This window comes from Rhineura floridana, chromosome 8 (assembly GCF_030035675.1).
Source record: "Rhineura floridana isolate rRhiFlo1 chromosome 8, rRhiFlo1.hap2, whole genome shotgun sequence".
Classification (NCBI taxonomy): Eukaryota; Metazoa; Chordata; class Lepidosauria; order Squamata; family Rhineuridae; genus Rhineura; species Rhineura floridana.
The window spans coordinates 24,717,115-24,736,111 of NC_084487.1; the positions used below are offsets into that span (position 1 = coordinate 24,717,115).

Here is an 18,997-nt window from a genome sequence, read left to right on the forward strand (position 1 = left end):
GATGTGTATACAAACATGAATGAAAGTCATGAGTATCTCTTTTGCTTTGTGTATATGCGTTTAGAATCTGTAGCATGCAGAAACTTCCAAATATGACATTACAAAATAGGGTGCACATAATATAGACTGTCACACACACAGTAGTGTGGCAGCAATTCAGAAGTGCATGGTCCCTTCATGAGAGTCACAGCCATTCCCCCTCCTCCTCCCCTTTTTTCTGCTAGGTTGAGAATGAGATTCTTGTTAATGTCTTCTTCTACAAAAACAGATGTCCCTAGGAGCCAATCTGCATGAAAGGGAAGAGTGATAGCTACTGAAAAGAGCCTTTTCAGTACTCCTTTAACTCTGATTTGCTCCAATCAGCAGGAAAGGACAAGGAAGCATGTTAGAAAACTCTTCTCAGTGGCTAACACACTTCCCTTTCATGCTGATTGTCTCATAGGTTGCTGAGACATAGGGACCCTGATCCCAAACAGTAAGGGATCTAAGACCTTTTGAGACTCCGGATGCCTATACCTCTGTAATATATATACACACATACACACATTTTGGGAAAATGTCATGTGAAGCAGCCCTCAAATCTAGCTGATATCTCATTCCTACACACAATTATGCAGACTGAGATGGTAGAATTCTGGACTGTATCACTCCAAAGTTCAGATAAGGATCATATTTTTATAACATATTTTACAACATAAAAATTTCCTTGTGTATTATAAACTAGAACATTATCAGTTACACTAAACCTTCTCTGATGTGCTAGTTTATTACATAAGAATTTAAAAAAAATGTGGGAGAGCATTCAAGAAGATGAGATTCCCGTCACCTGAAGTCCAAAATAGTTTAGAATTGTACCACATTTCTTTATAATGTGAAAATGGCTCTGAACAGTGTTCAGGGCCACTTTACACACTGTGCAAATGCAAACATATATTTGCCATTGTGTGACTAGGCAGCCAGCAGCCAGAAGTGAGCCAGAGTCAGGACTGCGGGATATACACAAATGTACCAGAGCCAGGAAGATAATTGTTGCTCAGACAAGGTTCCATCCAAACAGGAAGACTAGTATAGCCCTTGCTGCTATCCAGGAAGGACCAGTGGCAAGGTTGGGTGCATGGGCCAGCCCAGAAAATATATGTGTGTCAGGAAGAATTTCCAAGCTGCAGTTCTGATAGTTCACAACACAAGGCCACCAAAGGTTTCTAGTTTTACAGCCCTTGACATTGCTGGTACAGGTAGCAAGGTGCTCTAGCCAACCACAGCTCCATGGCACATGTGCTTGTTTCAGAACACATATTTGATGAGTGCACACATTATGTTTGTAGGTGTACATGTAAAATATTTAAATCTACATAGAAGGAAACAAAAGAAAGTAGTGTGTGAAGTAAATCTCGAGGTATTCCACAACTTTTTTTTCTCTTTGGGGAACTCAAGTGGACCTCAATTATAACTCAAATGTAAGAAAAGTACACAGTGTGCAGCAGATCACTCAGTGTAGATTGATCACTTTCATTAGGATGCCTGCTGTTTCCATATCTTGAGATTGTGTGCGGGGTTTTGGTGGGCTTTTTTTTTGCAAAGTTCAAAGAATGCAGGGTTGAATAGATATAATACATGCTGAAAATATGCATCCATAGTTGAAAGTATAGCATTTTTACAAATTGTGTCATTATTAGTTGTTTTAAAGTAGATCAGGTGCAGTTCAGTCTTTTCTGCCTAGTTTAAGTGATAAAGCTATCTCAGTCTTTGAAAACAATCCTAGGGCTTTCAACATACTGTATCAGTATTCACAGCAAATACACAATTATGAATCATGGTTGCAGCACTCACTGAGATGTAACAAAGTGTCCGTTGTCAACTTGAAAAGGAAGTCAGGCTAAAAAAAGATAGCCTATTGATATTTTTAGTAAGGCTGCCAATTGATTAAAGATTGTTTTAGTTGATTTACAGTGCTGCTTTGACTGATTAATGAATCAGTTAAAGTATCTCTCGGACAGGAGTTCTCGCATGCTGACACAACACAAGCCTTCCTAAATCAAGGGAGCAGGGACAGCAATGATGGCTGGTGTCTCCTTGCTGAAGACTTGCTGCACCAGCACCTAGGTGCTTAGAATGGAGGATTTATCAACTTCTGCAGCAGGATAACACTTATAAAATGTTACCCTGGTGTGAGAAAAATCAGGATGGCACTGTTGGGAAATACACTGGTACAAATATTTGGAGCTGAGACAAAACAAAAGGCAATTTATCTGGTTCCTATCATGCTCTAATGTGGGCTTCCCAGAAACATCAAGTACTATCCACTAGTGGAAACAGGATGCTGGAACAGAGGGATCTTTAGTTTTTTTATGTTCTTATGATCTAGTGTACACTTACGGCCTAAGTCCAAAGGTAGACAAATCAAGCAAAAATGGAAAGGATTGGTATAAGTTGGAAGCATCTCAGTTTTCAAAGAAGAGGGCAGTCATACACAAACCAAGTTCCTTAAAAAAAAAAAAAGGTTGGTTGCTTTACTGGTTTCCAGGATTGTTAGTTAATCCAGAAGATACATACTGCCATAGGACCATTCCAGTTCTGCTGAATGGGAAATAATCCATTCCATTTAAGAAAAAAACACCATTCAGACGGAAAGGAGATGGGAAGGTATAGCAAGCAGCCTTCATCTTCCCTAGCAGATGCCAGCCCCACACTACCTTTGGAAGGCTCTCCCCACATTTTGAGAGCTATAGTTCAATGGCCCTTTTTATATTGAAGGACCACTCTGGGAGGCAGGCCAAAGCCCTATGTCTCACCCCCCAAACAGCCTGCTGTCAAGTTCCATTGCCATAGATGCTGCTCATCTACACCCCTCTTTTGCTTCTGGGGCTGGCAACAAGGAACAGGGCATATAGGGGACAAGAACAAGATTTGGCTCAGAGGCTGCCAACTCTAGGATGACTCAAAACAATTGTCATAAAAAAAATTTTTTCTTAGCACCCCTCTATCAACCATGTTGAGGAGAAGTATACTTTTTAGATGAAATGTCACAGTCATGTCCTTCCTGCGTGGATATCATATTTAATTTGTCAAGAAACATAATGAATTCAGCATTGAGAGCAGATTGCAACAATTACCTTTTTGCCTGGATACATTCCCCTTGTCATCTGAATCAGACCTGATGGTATTTCTTTTTCATTTCCTTTTTTGCACACTTGAGTAACGCAGCTTCATTTTTTCATTGGACATAGTGGCTCTCATATATCCTTTACATATTATATCATTTTTACAAGGGCAGATTAGGAGGATTTTGGAGGAAATCTTACCAGATAGGAACACCAGGTCATGTACAGTATGGCAAATTAGAATTCTGTCCTCAAAAAACAATACAATCTTTAAAATAATTTTCTTACATTTAGACCCCACCTTTCTCCCACCATGGAACCCAAAGTGACATGTATGTCGTTCTCATGAGGACTTCCATCTGGGCACTGACCAGACTCAGACTTGCTTAGCCACAGCAAGGTTGTAGCCTCAAGTGCTTTCAGACTATACCTGAGGTCTGAGAAAGATAAATACAGTTTGTGGGAATCCCCTGAAGGAAGAGAAATTTTACACTGACCACCAGCAATCTATTATGGCAGCAGACTTGATCTGGCAAGAGGTCTGTGTGACCCATCAAGAAGAATTTGACCCACCACACTAAGATTTATCAATCCTCTGCCCTGGTGGTCTTGGGCAAGCAGCAAAAATGAGAAGTTCATTGAACTCCTAATGGGCCACCATACTTGCCTGGTGGGCTGCGATTGGCTTGTTATGCCACAAGGCCTGCTAAAGACATTAGTAAAATTACTGCAATACAGGAATACCCCGCTATACGGACCTTCACTTTACGGACACTCGCAATTATGGACAAATTTACAGTAGCACCATTCCCGTTTACGTATGCTCACTTCACAAGAATGGACACTTAACAGCATGACGCCACTGCCTGACCAGTTTCCAACTACAAACTTGCGTACAGTAAGTACTGTTTTCGCTGCCGTCAGTTATTTACATCAGTTATGCCCATATATGTCGATTGCAGTGCAGTACATGCATCGATAAGTGAAAAAAGGTAGTGCTTCACTTTAAGCACATTTTCGGTTTACGTACTCGCTCTGGACCCATTGCGCAGGTTAATGCAGGGTATTCCTGTACTGGTTTGTGTCGCATTCAGCTGTCCCAGTGTGGCCAAAACTTTGCATAATAAACACATGGTTAAAATAACCTATGATAGTGTAATTAATGTAGTTAATCAGTCAGCAAACAACTGTGGCTACTAATATGAAAGTATGTAAACACTTTCATTCCACTCAGGCCTTAAGCAGAGGTTTCTGAAAAGTAGTACAGGGTTTTTTTTATGTCACTAGAGGGCACTGTTGCACATTTACATACAAATAAACTGATATAAGCATGTTGTTTGAATATTTTTTGTAGTTGGAAGAATAGCTGTTTAACAGGTGAAACTGTACTGAAAATTATCAGTAAACTGTTTAATTCAAAATATGTGAGAAAAATGAAAAGGAAGGGCATTGCATTAAAAATGGACTCCAAGACTGAATCACGGGGCCAATTTGTCACATGTTAGTATGAGAGTTGAAAAAATCCTCACTGAAATAAGCTGCATGATTGATTGAGCTGTCATCTAATTGCTGTGTCTGTTACTCTGCTCACTCCTCAGAATACAGTGAGTTGGATGGATGGAAAAGCAGGCAAATAAGAAACTAGAGAGGGAAAGCACCAATAACAGAAGATGAAAGGAGATGAAATGTCAAAGGTACACAAACATTAAGATGTTATTTGTTCAAGAGTTTTCAAAATATATTTCACCCTAAGGGTCATGTTTTGTTTTGTTTCAGAACACACTAGAGAATGCAGCTGTTGGCTTTTAAGTGTTCCTGAAGAAATTTATTTCAAACCTGTTGGGCCAATAACATCTTTATTTGCATGCATCCAAGAGATTCCATCCCTCCTGTTTTTTCCAAAGTAGGCAAATAACCACCTTTTCATCCTTGAGCTAAAAATAACGGGTATTCCAAATCAAGATCTACAACTGGTCCCTTCCATGTTAGGATTTATACAGTACTCTTAACAAACTGTGGACAGGCAATTAGGAAAAAACCCTCCTATTTGCTATTAAAACTGGTATTGTTCATCAAACTGACATTGATCAACCTAGTTGTTTACACTGTTTTGTGGCAGGGCAGGGTACGACTTAAACATTTGGAAAACTTTCTATGGCTATAATCACAGAAATCTACAGAACAGCATACAGTGAGATGCCACTCCTGGAAAGGAAAAACAATATTTGAATTTATATAATTTACAAAACATTGACACTTTCAGACCTAAAAATGATTCATGAAAAATGCTAAAAATAAAATTAAATAATATTAATTACAGATCCACTGTCTACAACATTCCATTTACCTTTAAAAACATTAACATTAAACTGAAGGTATCTGAAAGTATCTTAATCTGAAGGGTATGTCGGTTTCCTGTGATTTTAACAATTGTGTGAGACAGGGTTTTGACAAAAGTTTTTTTCAGTCGTAAAAGTTTTTCCTATTGAACTTGTGCATGTTATGCAGACTTCCATTTCAAAAGCTTTCCTGTTGAACTTGTGCATGTTATGTACCTGCTAATATCACAGGAGCCCTTCTAGAAAAAGATGATGGTAACTCTGTTCATCAAGATATTAATATCTTGCTGCTTCATAATTTTAAACCATTTGATTCTCTATGCTCCGAAATCTCCTGGGGGTTGTTAAATTCTGTAAATTGGCAGCAACTGGCAGATAAACTGAGGCATAAATCATAGTCGACTTGAAGGCACATAACAACAAAAAGAACACAATTGTGGGTTGATGGTATATTTTACACAGAAACTGTCTAAACATTTCCTAGATTGTAGAAAAGTTGTGTTGTGGGGTTTTGGTTTTATTTCACTGACAGCTGCATGTCAGAAATGTTTCTTTGGGTTTTCCTTATTTATTTTTTAACGTAGTTCTCATAAAGGATAAACCGCAGGCCCCAGTTCGTTGAGCTGACCTGTTGCCAATGGCAACAATCCTGCGCCCTCCTGACTCTGTGCTCGATTATCAGGACTGATTTTTGCCCCGGTTTTGAGGTCCTCTTTTTGACTCGAGGGAGAGGCCGGCGCGTTCAATCTCTCTCTCGACTCTGGATTAGTCGTGTCTGCCCCGAGCTCTAGTGTTGTTTTCTCGGAGGCAAGATGGCTGCGGCGGTGGCTGGGGCCGCCTTACTGGGGAAGGGGCTAGACATCAGCCTGGCGGCACTGCAACGGCACGACCCCTACATCAGCAGCATCGTAGACGTGGCCAGCCAGGTGGCGCTCTACACTTTCGGGCACCGCGCCAATGAGTGGGTGAGTGACCGAGTGTCATCGCGGGGTGGTGGTGGTGGTGAAACAGGGTAGAGGATGAAATAAAGTCACTGTCACTTTAAATCGGCCAACATCATCCTTGTGCCGTAAATTCTGTAGTGCAAGGGCAGTGGAGTATGTGTATGTGGGGAGCGGCACGGGAATTGTCCTTAAAGCGTCTCTGTACATTTAAATGGGAGGTCGTCTCTTGCCGCAGCTTTTAACTGGGTCTTCCGCTCATGCGTTTAAATGCTGATGCATGACTCTCTTGCAAATGGGGCGGAAGGGGCGGATGCAACAGTTGCCCATAACTACTGTACTAGAGCAGAGCGATACTGAGCTGGTTGGTATTTACAGAGCTAACTTAATAATAGGTTAGGTGGTTGGAGAAGTCAGTAGAGCTGGTAATGCTTAGAGGAAATCTAGGGCTGCAATTCTGTTATGCCCACTTACATGGGAGTAAGCCCCATGAAGTTAATGGGACTTTCTTCTGAGTAGGTATGCATAAGATTGTGCTGTAAATCTGCAATCATCTTATTTATTTATTTATTTATTTATATCCCGCCCTTCCTTCCAGCAGGAGCCCAGGGCGGCAAACAGAAATGCTAAAAACACTTTAAAACATCATAAAAAACCTTAAAATACATTAAAACAAAACAATGTTAAAAACATTTTTTAAAAAAGCTTTAAAAACATCCTTTTTTTAAAAAAGGGTTAAAACATATTATTAAAGAAAACATATTAAAAGCAATTCTAACACAGACACAGACTGGGATAGGTCTCAACTTAAAAGGCTTGTTGAAAGAGGAAAGTCTTCAAAAGGCGCCGAAAAGATAGCAGAGGTGGCGCCTGCCTAATATTTAAGGGGAGGGAATTCCACAGGGTAGGTGCCGCTACACTAAAGGCCCGTTTCCTATATTGTGCAGAATGAACCTCCGTATCTGCAGGAGGCGCTCACCAGCAGAGTGCAGTGATCGACTGGGTATATAAGGGGTAAGACGGTCTTTCAGGTATCCTGGTCCTGAGCTGTATAGGGCTTTGTACACCAAAACTAGAACCTTGAACTTGGCCCGGTAGCAAATGGGCAGCCAGTGCCCTGTTGAACACAGTGGGATTTACTCATGTATATGGAATGCTTTAAAAGGAATGGGGGTACCACAGCATCTGGTTGTCCTGATGTGCAACCTATACTCTAGACAAGAGGCTACTGTAAGGACAGAATATGGAGAAACTGATTGGTTCCCAATTGGTAAGGGTGTGAGACGGGTGTATTTTATCACCCTATTTGTTTAATCTATACGCAGAGCATATAATACAAAAACCGGGATCGGACCAAGACGAAGGAGGTGTGAAAATTGGAAGGAGAAATATCAATAATTTAAGATATGCAGACAATACCATACTACTAGCAGAAACCAGTAATGATTTGAAACGAATGCTGATGAAAGTTAAAGAGGAAAGCACAAAAGCAGGAGTAGAGCTGAATGTCAAAAAGACTAAAGTAATGACAACAGAAGATTTATGTAACTTTAAAGTTGACAATGAGGACATTGAACTTGTCAAGGATTATCAATACCTCGGCACAGTCATTAACCCAAATGGAGACAATAGTCAAGAAATCAGAAGAAAGCTAGGACTAGGGAGGCCAGCTATGAGAGAACTAGAAAAGGTCCTCAAATGCAAAGATGTATCACTGAACACTAAAGTCAGGATCATTCAGATCATGGTATTCCCAATCTCTGTGTATAGATGTGAAAGCTGGACAGTGAAAAAAGCGGATAAGAGAAAAATCAACTCATTTGAAATGTGGTGTTGGAGGAGAGCTTTGCGCATATCATGGACTGTGAAAAAGACAAATAATTGGGTGGTAGAACTAGTTAAACCAGAACTGTCACTAGAAGTTAAAATGATGAAACTGAGGTTATCATACTTTGAACACATAATGAGAAGACATGATTCACTAGAAAAGACCATAATGCTTGGAAAAACAGAAGGGAGTAGAAAAAGAGGAAGGCCAAACAAGAGATGGATTGATTCCATAAAGGAAGCCACAGACCTGAATTTACAAGATCTGAACAGGGTGGTCCATGACAGATGCTATTGGAGGTCGCTGATTCATAGGGTCCCCATAAGTCGTAATTGACTTGAAGGCACATAACAACAACAACAAATGTTGGTAAAGTTGCATTGTTGATCTATATTTAGTTAGTGTTTGGGATGGGGAATGGGAACCAGATCTAAGAGAAGCAGTTCCTTGGTCTAGCCACGGGCCGTGCTGCTGCTGCTTCCTCTCCTGGGCTGGCTGGTTTGGTGGCAGCAGGACTGGACCCAGGACAAGCCGCTCCTTGATGCAACAGCTGCTTGTGACAGTGTGCTCAACAGTGTGCAAAGCTGCTGCCACCTCCTCTCTCTCTTCATGGTGCCTGGGTCTGGCTTCCCAATTTAGCATAGCAGGGACTAGACTGAGCCCCTTCAGGAGCAGTTTTCTAGCCAGCACTGCAAACAAAAACGACTTGCAATGTAGCAGTTGCAACATGTCATGTATGCACTACTTTCAAATAAAATAGTAATGAAGAACTTCTATAAAGTGAAGTATTGTCAGTGCCTCCTTTTTCTTTTGCATAATAGGGCAATTTGTACGAAGTGTCTAACTAATGACACTGGTAAACAGGATTGTTGTTTAGGAAAGGAGACTTTTCCCACCAAAATATGGGGAGGGGGCTGTGTTATTACCGACAGGCTGGCATCTGGATCTACTTTTTTGAGAAGGGCTGTTTCACACTTTACGTTTCTACCATGTATATACAGCACACATATTAAAACTGTATTGTGTGGGAGACACAAATGTGTGTTTACAAAAGTGTGCAGTCATGATTATTCTTATTGATTGAATTTATATCCCACCCTTGCTCCCAAAGGAACTCCTGAAAGTGATGTAAATGACACGCATGTACCAGAAATCCAGTGTTCAATTGGTGCTTTAAAAACATTACCAGCAGCATTTGAAGCAGCCCTGATATGCTTTGTACCAATTTGATTACGTGGCTTTTATTTTATCACTAAAACTGTATTTTTATTTAATAATAGGAGAAGACTGATGTGGAAGGAACACTGTTTGTTTACACAAGGTGAGAATCTTATTTATTTTTAATACTGGTGTTTTAAACTCATGCCATTCTCATAGTACCAACAATAATAACAACAAAAGCACAGGACAAGTGAAGTGATACGTTTGATTGAGGTACAAGTTTTTGAATTGAATCAAACTTCATCACGCATAGGTGTTCAAAGTCCATATCAAATAAAAGATGTTCAGTTTGATGTTAACATGATAAATAAAAGTGATTTTTAAAAAATGGACTACGGATAGATAGGCGTTGATTAGGAGACAGTGTGGTATGCCTCCCTACACCCTTCTCCTAAGTTACTAAAGTAGTGAAAAACTTCCAGCAAGGTGTAGGGCATCCTTTACCAACCTCTGGGTTTCCAGATGTTATTGGACTACAACTCCCATCAGGTCAAGCAGTATGGCCAGTGGTCAGAAATGATGGGACCCAAAGGTTGGGAAAGGCTGGATAGAGAAAAGGTTTCTGTGGAGACTAAACAAAACACCAAGGTAAGTAGAGACAGTCTGCCAGCAGAGAATCTCTATAAGTTGGCAATTGCCAAATTGTGTGTTTTTGCACCCACTTCTAAACTTACTAGATATTCTGCAGCCCCCAAATTAGAAATCACATTATTGTTGTTGTTGTTGCATTTATATTCTGCCTTTCCTCCAAGGAGCTCAAGATGATGTACATGGTTCTTTCTTTCTCTCCATTTTATCCTCACAACAACCCTGTGAGGTAGGTTAGGCTGAGAGGCAGTGACTGGCCCAAGATCACTTAATGAGCTTCATGGTTGAGAGGGGATTTGAACCCTGGTCATAGTCGCAACATTCTAACCACTTCACCACACTGGCTGTCATTTAGGTGGGCTCTGCAATCCCTGTATCCCTGAGACTTTTCTTTCTCAGGCCCTCAGTTCCTACTCCCTTCTGTGCTGTTTTACCTTCTGCTTCTTCCTCATGACTGTATCCCATTCCCCTCTAATATTTTGGCTTCATTCACACATAATGCTAAACCATGAGTCTGAGTGATGCATTGGGCCCACCTCCTCCCCTGTTCCCTCTTCTTCTCCACATGGCCAGGAGTGCTTCTGCCATGTTTAGCTTTCAGATAATATTTGCTTAGCATTATGTACAAACTGGGGATTTTGGTTTACCACAAGCCATAGTCTGAAGCTGACTTTAGCAATTAAACATTGAAAAAGCCCAGCCTGGACTCATTGGTCTGTAACGATTACCAACCGGTTGCAAAAAACCCCTTCTTAGGGAAGGTGATTGAGAGGGTTGTGGCGCAGCAATTGCAAGTACTCTTGGATGAAACAGATTATCTTGACCTGTTCCAGTCTTTATTGGGAGAAGAACAGGGGGAGTGTGACCCTGTTACTCTTACTTGATCTCTTAGTGGCTTTTGGTACCATTGACCGTGGTATCCTTCTTGGCCAACTTGGTGAGATGGGTATCAGAGGCACTGTTTTACAGTGGTTCCGATCCTATCTCCAGGGTCATTTTCAGAGAATGGCATTGGGTGATTGTCTTTCGGCCCCCTGGCAGTTGTGCTGTGGGGTGCTGCAGGGTACCATCTTGTCCCCCATGCTATTTAACATCTATATGAAGCCCTCGGTAGCATCAGGAGATTTGGGGCTAGGAGTCAGCAGTACTATTTCTCTGTAAGATCTGAATCGGGAGAGGCCGTGCAAGCCCTGGACCGTTGCCTGGACTCAGTGGTGGGCTGGATGAGGGCCAATAAACTGAGTCTGAATCCTAGCAAGGAGGCGCTGTGGGTTGGTGGTTCCTGAGTTCAGATAATTGGTCAGTTACCTGCTTTGGATGGGGTTGTACTCCCTCTGAAAGAGCAGGTCCGTAGTCTGGGGGTGCTCCTGGATCCATCTTTGTCACTAGAGGCCCAGGTGACCTCATTGGCTAGGAGTGCCTTTTACCAGCTTTGGCTGGTAAGATAGCTGCAGCCGTTTCTGGACCAGGATAGCCTGACCACGGTTGTCCATGCAATGGTAACCTCCAGGCTGAGCTACTGTAAGGTGCTGTATATGGGGCTGCCCTTGAGGGTGGTCCAGAAGCTGCAGCTGGTGCAAAATGAGGTGGCAAGACTGCTCACTGGGGCAGGGTATCACCAACAGCTTGCCCCACTGCTGAAAGAACTGTACTGGCTGCCCATTTGCTACCGGGCCAAGTTCAAGGTTCTAGTTTTGGTGTACAAAGCCTTATATAGCTTGGGACCAGGATACCTGGCAGACCATCTTATCCCTTATATACCCAGTCAATATCTGTGCTCTGTAGGTGAGGGCCTTCTGCAGATACCATCTTATCAGGAGGTCAACTCTGCACAACATAGGAAATGGACCTTTAGTGTGGTGGCACCTACCCTTTGGAATTCCCTCCCCTTAAATATTAGACAGGCGCCATCTGTGTTGTCTTTTTGGTGCCTATTGAAGACCTTCCTCTTTCAACACACCTTTTAAGTAGAGACCTTATCACAGTCTGCATCTATGTTGGAATTGCTTTTTAATATGTTTGTAAACCTTTTTTTAAAATGTACCTTTTCTTTTTTCTTTTTTCAGATATCTTCAAAGCTTTTTAAAAAAATGTTTTAAAAAATGTTTTGTTTTAATGTATTTTAAAATCTGTTTTTATGACGTTTTAAAGTGTTTTTAGTGTTTTTGTTTGCCGCCCTGGGCTCCTACTGGGAGGAAGGGCAGGATATAAATCAAATAATAAATAAATAAATAATAAATAAGTATCCTTAGCATTGTGACCTGTTTTCCGAGAAAACAAAAATGTAACATTTGTCATTTAGAACAAAATAATAGCAAAGTGCTAATGTAACATTTTTTACATATTTGCTGTAGGGATCATGTATATTGTCTGAATGTTTACAGACACAAATCTTTGCTGTCATGGAAAAATGTGAATTTAGTAAAAATATGAGTGGTTTTGCATGGGTGCTTTAGGCCTGCAGACAGGTCCATGGGTGAAAGCGTAGAACCCATCTGATTTAGTAACAGCATATAATCTGCCAAAAATGCAAATGGCACTATATAGAAGCATATTATATCTCTTGGAGGGGGGTAGGGCACGCCGATAGAGCATAAGAAGCTCAAAATAACATTCAAAGCTAGATGTTCGTAAATAATCATGTTCATCTGGGCCAAGAGGTCTAATCTAAGTGTCCTTCTTGCAAATTATGTTTAGAACTTTGGATAACAATTGTTTCTGTTTTGAAAATATGAACTAAATAATAATAATATAAAAATAATAATGTGGAAAACAAACTTGTTACTACTAGTAGTAATAAATATTAATTGCATAGGGTTTTGAAAGTGTTGAAAGCCCTGTAAAGAAGGCCAATATTGTTGTTTTCATATAGCCAAAAGTTGGCCGAGTCCAAGAGAATAGTGGCTTGCCTAAAGACTAGTACCTAACAAGTCGATTCAAGAGATTTAAACCTGGGATTCTCTAGTTCAGATTAATGTGTTCCACAGTAATAACCCTTCAGACTGTTGAAAAGTAAAATGAGGAACAGATAAGAGAGTGTTCTTCTGCAGCTATTTCTGGAAACCTTGTTATAATTGTATAGTTTTACTTAAAGCCGGTTTTATTTGTAACCTACTGCTGAAAGTTAAGGGAGAAATAAGTATGTTTTTAAAAATGTCAAAAGTAAGTCTCCTGTTAGGAATAACGGTAAAATGATTTGAACAAACCCTTCATCTGATAATCCTCTGTTTATCATCATGTTTGCTTTCCATCCCTTCCACCCTTTTTTTTTGTCGCCTCCCTTCCTGTAATCCACATTCTAGTGGCTCAGGGTCCAGAGACATTGGAGGACTACCAAACTTGGAACATCTCCCACACATTTAACCAGGGTATTTCAGTTGGTATCAAACTTGGTTCAAAATTAGAATGTCCTGTACATACTGGTTTCAATTTTTTTTTAAATAAGGAAGAAGGTTGAAAATGGTTATCGGTACTAAGGTTTTCTGTGGAATAGTTTAGTGTGCCTCTTCTTGCTTCATCATAGAAAAGGCAGTTATGAGAAGAGTCAAACTAATATGAGACTAGTAAACTGGGAACAATGTTTTGTATGTGCACTGCATTCAGATAAGTTTGTAAACCTGTGCTTCCTTATATTCATTATTAACTGGCAAAGGAGCTGAACTCTTCCCAGGAGCACTCTTGCTCACCTCTTGCAAAGTGTACTTTTTGTGTTTAAATAATAGGCAACAGCATTTAAGTAATTTTCAAAGAATACTTTACATTCAGTTAAGTTAACCGTAGAAGTAGTGAATTAAAATATGATATCAAAATATATCTAAGATCCTAAAGTGAGGGAGAGGGAGATATTGACTGTAATGGCAAGAGACTGCCACCCAAGGAGGTAGAGATGGCAGATCTGTATTGGAAATGAAAGTTTTAAAGAAAATTAAAATTCTCCTTCCCTCCCACCCCAAAAAACAAAAGCCAATTTTTTTTCCAGGCTTTCAGAGTTACTTTTCTACCAAATTATAGCCTACCTATGAACACAGTGTCTTAAAATGTTTATTATAATTGAATGCGGCTCTATTTATTTGACGTGAAGGGCTTTGGCTTTAATCATTTTTCAGATCTGCTTCACCAAAGTATGGATTCACTATTATGAATAGGCTGAGCATGGAGAACCGGACAGAGCCCATAACTAAAGACCTGGATTTCCAGTTACAAGACCCTTTCCTGCTTTACAGAAATGCCAGATGTGAGTATCTCTTCTGTCCATGGACTAAATTCATCCTTGGGGTAAAATTGTGCTTCTTATAGACAGCTTTAAAAACATCTCAATGCTGAATTGTTAAAAATATGTTTTCTGACACTTTGAGGTACTGAAATATTAAAGAGAAAATTCCAGTACTGTGTACATCAAAACATGAATAAGAGTTGTTTTAAAGGTTCTCACTTTTCAAGAATTTATTTTAGTCTTACGCTTTTTGTATTGCAGGGATGGGAAACCAAAAGTCCACAAGCTTAATTAGGCCTGGTACAGGTCCCGGTTTGGCCCCCAAATCACACTCTGATCCCACACCTGACTTCATGTGATGGGAGCCAAGTGTGCTGTCAACTGTGCATTGGCAAGGGTGATTGCTTTCACTGCCAGTCAGCTGATAGGCACTCAGTTCAAGCTCCCTGGGATTGCCTGTGCTGCTGAGTTCACCATGGCTATTTTCATACAGGTGGGCTCAGTGCTCAGTAACTACTCCCACTGAGGTCTGTGATTACTGGTATAGCAGCAAGGGCTTAAGCAAGGATGCTGGATATCCTCTTAGAGGGCTCAATTTATATGTATTTGTTGGAAGGATTCTCTTCAACATAAAGGAAGGCTCCCAGTTGCCCTGAAGGATGACTGGTTTGCCTTTGCTCCCTGCTGATATTGATGAGGGTGGATGCCTCAGGCAGCTGATTGTAGGTGTCATGAAAGGGCAGAAAAGTGTTTTTGTTAATCATTATCATTACTATTTTTATTATCATTATCAGTAGTAGTAGTGGTGGTGTATTCTTACTGCCAGGAGGAGGTGCTCATGGGAATTTTGCCCTTGGGTGCCAAAATAACTTCAGTAGCCATGGTTACTATGCACTTTCACTTGTTGGGGTGTGGGGGATGCAGTTTGTCCACTGAGGAAGTAAAAGGTCTTGAGCCAGCCTTGATCTTGACAATGAAACATCATTTGCCTGCCAGCCATGTACTGTATATATCCAGTGACCCAAACTACAGAATAGTCTGGATGAGTTATGAGCGGGCTTGCCAAAAGAATGAGAGCATAAGTTAGAACCACATGATGGGAAAGGCAGTGGCAGGGAAGGAAAAGGGTTGAATACCCCCACCCTTTCTCTACTCCAAATTCCCTTGTCCTAAAATTGATTTTCTTTCTTTTTTTTAAATGTGGCATTAGGGCTTATTCAAACACATTTGCTTGTAACTTGGTTCTTTATGTAACACTAGCATCTAGCAACCCCGAACAGCTTGTAGCTCTGTTGTGCTTTCACAAATTTATATTAATAAACAATCCATCTGCCTAAGATATGACAGCATTCTCTATGTTTTAAATACTAAATTAGACTCGTAGGCATAACAAATGCTGGAAGAGGATGAGAAAAGCTGAATAGTTTTCTGTGATATAAATGTTTGTACACATATGGATTACACACATGATATAGTGCTATCAAGGACTGATTTTTCTATTCCAGTCTACATGTTGGCCTTAAGGGAATGTGGTGACCCAGGAACTCTTTTAAAAGCCTGGATTCCATATTCTTGGGATTGGGGCATTTTTAGATGCAGATCAATGCAGATGTAATGTCTATGCTATGTTACCATAGTTGAGATTGAGAGCCATCTGTGGGAATGCATGGTTTGTCATCCTCTGCTCACTTCACTGCCCACTTGCCTAGGGTTGGCAGAGGAAAGGTGGAGAACAATAGCGGATGGTGTGGTGGGGCAGCACTGTGCACCTGACCGCCAGTCGATTGTGTTGCTGCTGCTTACTGGGAGGTAGAGTAGAGGGCGACGCCAGCATGGTGCAAACAAATCAGTGGAGTCAGTCTGGTGTTCCTGCTGGTGCATTTGTACCACACATTTGTACCTCCCCCACAGTAAAGATCAGAGATCAGGTGAGTGGCACTGTTCCACTACACCATCTCCTATTAATGAAGAGCTCTATCCCTCTTGCAGCAAGTTGCTGCATTTCTATGCTGGGCATAGAAAAGGGCCAGAGTGCTCTATCCCATCTTTGCCAGCCCATTCACTCATGTTCATGGGTTTCCTTTCTGCTATGGCTACCACGGTATTATTATTAAGATTTCTTATATCAGTTGTCAAAGGGTAGTGCTTAAATACAAGGCTGTGTTATTATTAGTGTATTTATGTATTACTTTTTGGCCCAAAGGCTCCCAAAGTGGTGAACAACATGTTAAAACTATAAAATATTGGATAGTATACAATAAAATAGCATAGTTAAATCAGCAAGCAAAACAATATAAGACAGCAAAATCACACCATAGAAATCATACTGTAGGGCCAAAGAATAGTCTTCCAGAGCTAGACCTCTGCTCTCACCAACCTTATATCCCACACACTTAAGGATTAGAAACATGACAGACAATGAGAAATACTGAAAAAAATAAAATAAAAAGCAGACTTACTCCAACAAGAAGGATTAAGAGTCCTCTCACTACCACCCCACTCTAACAACACAAAACCTCTTACCCTTTGCTGTCTGGGAAAGACCAATGTAGGTTAGTGCACTGCTTTCTATTCCAGCCATCCAAGAGGAATAGGAGAAAGGCTTGTGCCTCTCTTTGTGCTTTTTAAAATACAAAACTTTTTTTATTTGCAAATTTGTTAAATTTACAAATAAAAGAATTATTTTTTAAATAGCACAAAGGAGCACAAACTTTTGTTTATTTTTAACATTTTTATTTATTTTTCTCTTTTTTCTTTCCCTTAAAGAAAGAAGAGAAATAAATAAAAATATTAAAGATGGAAAAATAAAACAAAGAAAAATAAATCATATACTAAATAATAAACCACCATCAGTTTATGTTATGGATACAGTAGCCATCAGTTCATGATTCTTAAGTTAAACATACACGTTTATAAGCATATAAGCCCTCCAGATGTCCAAAGTACATGAACATGTGCAAATATCAAGCATTTCACCAGTACAGAATTAATGCCAATAACAACTTCAGACCAGAAAGAATATATCACTGGACAAGCCCACGTCAACAAGGCATTCTCAGCATTACATCTCCAACACCTATCTGTATTGGACAATGCCTCCCTATACAAATATTGTGGAGTCCATTATAGCTGAAATATTGCTGGATCAATCTCAATTTCAGGTCCAAGGAAACATTCTGTGTAGATTCTAAAGCAATTTTCCATTGTTTAATCTGTGTAGTACATTCTAATTCCACACCTCTCTCTGTGCTTTGGGAAGCCTGCATTGCACTCTGAACTGTTCTTAAGCTTGGCCTCCCCCTTACGTTATGGCAGTGGCAATGGAGCCACTACAGCACTGCTACTGAGCTTATGTGAAAAGCTGTGGGCCAGATCAGAAGAGCCTGCCTTGCACCTCCTCCCCATGCCAGTGTTGCCTCAATTTTCAGAAGGTGCATCTGCTCATGATGTTTTCTCTCTCCCCTTTCTGTGCAAACAAAACAAAAATAAAAGGCCATGCTCCTTCCATCATGAGATTATTTATAAGACATTACGCCCATTGTGAAAAGAGAATGGGAGGAAAGAGAAATAATCTTTGGTAGCTTTGTAAAATGAGCCTCAAAAGTTACTAGCATGTGTGTGTGGGAGGCTGCCAGAGGAAGCACAGCATTTTTATGTTGAGTGTTTAAGAGGTGGCTTCTCTCCTCTAGCAGCCTGTCTGGTTTCATGCTAGGTGCAGAGGAAGGATGGAGTGCTCCATCCTTCCTCTACCAGCCTGCTTGCTCCCCTGCATGGAATTCATGGTTGCCTATGGTTACCAGACTAAGTCTTAAATGTAAGGCTGGGCTAAGATGTAGCTCAAATTAAACCCTTATCTGTATAGCTTAATTTATAGTTATAATATGACTGTTCTAACTGTACACATGTACTGCTGCCATAGATGATTTGGTATCTTTTCCGGGGCTTGCAAGGTTATGGCTGAGAACAAAATCACTGCTATAATCGATGAAGAACAGGAAGAAGAAAATTCTTTCTCTTTCTATAGAAAGCATTCATTTTTGCTTATCTTGCTTGCCATCCATCTGGGAACTCTGGGCAATATGGCATCCTTAACCATCCAACATCAACAGCATTGTTTGTCTACCATGTTGCCTATTCCTCTTGGCTCTTCAGACTTCTCTAGATTGGGTTAGAGTGGACCTTGAACATTTGTTGTAACAATATTTCATCATGGCAAGATGTGGGATCAAAAATTAGGAAACAAAAGGATTTAAAGTACAAGTATGATCCAGCTGAGGTGAAGCACTTTTTAAAGACCCCTTGATTTCAGTAGGACAAAACTAACAGTGGTTTCCTATGGAGATCAATGGAACTTGAAAGTGTTTGGTTTTGTCCTGAAGTGCCCTAGGTATAAAATATGGATTATAATTGACCCTGTCCACTTCTTCATTTCCTTTTGATGCTTACTAAAATATGCTGGCTAGTTTAGTTCATCCTCGCACAGCAGCCCAGTTTAGAATATCTTATCTTGGTTCTTTTGCTCCTCACTTTGCAATTTGAGTAGTCAAACCAGGAAGTATTTAATTAACCGTAGTTTCTGTTTTTGTCTAAACTATGTTTACTACCTGTGTTTGAACTATGGGTTCCAGCTTTGGAAGAAGCCAAGATCTATGGTTTAGGATGCTAGCCTGTTCCAAAGCTGATAACCACAGTTTCCCAGTTTGAACAAAATGGGACATTGTGGTTAATTATGGACTTTTTGGTTTGATGGCTTGCACTGTGTAGGG

General features: G+C 40.4%; 1 protein-coding gene across 4 annotated transcripts in view; it reads left to right on the forward strand.

Annotated features, from left to right (window-relative positions):
* The first annotated feature begins 4,717 nt into the window (after positions 1 to 4,717).
* DCP1B (decapping mRNA 1B) overlaps positions 4,718 to 18,997 on the forward strand; it is a 69,808-nt gene continuing 55,528 nt past the window's right edge. The window contains exons 1-3 of one of the 4 annotated variants that reach the window (XM_061638623.1): positions 4,718 to 4,795; positions 9,490 to 9,530; positions 14,125 to 14,252. In XM_061638623.1, coding sequence (XP_061494607.1) covers positions 4,772 to 4,795; positions 9,490 to 9,530; positions 14,125 to 14,252 — 193 coding nt within the window. In that variant the 5' untranslated portion in view covers positions 4,718 to 4,771. Of the gene's footprint in view, positions 4,796 to 6,177; positions 6,406 to 6,642; positions 6,746 to 9,489; positions 9,531 to 14,124; positions 14,253 to 18,997 lie in introns of those variants that run through there. The other 3 variants (XM_061638621.1, XM_061638620.1, XM_061638622.1) reach the window with 3 other exon arrangements.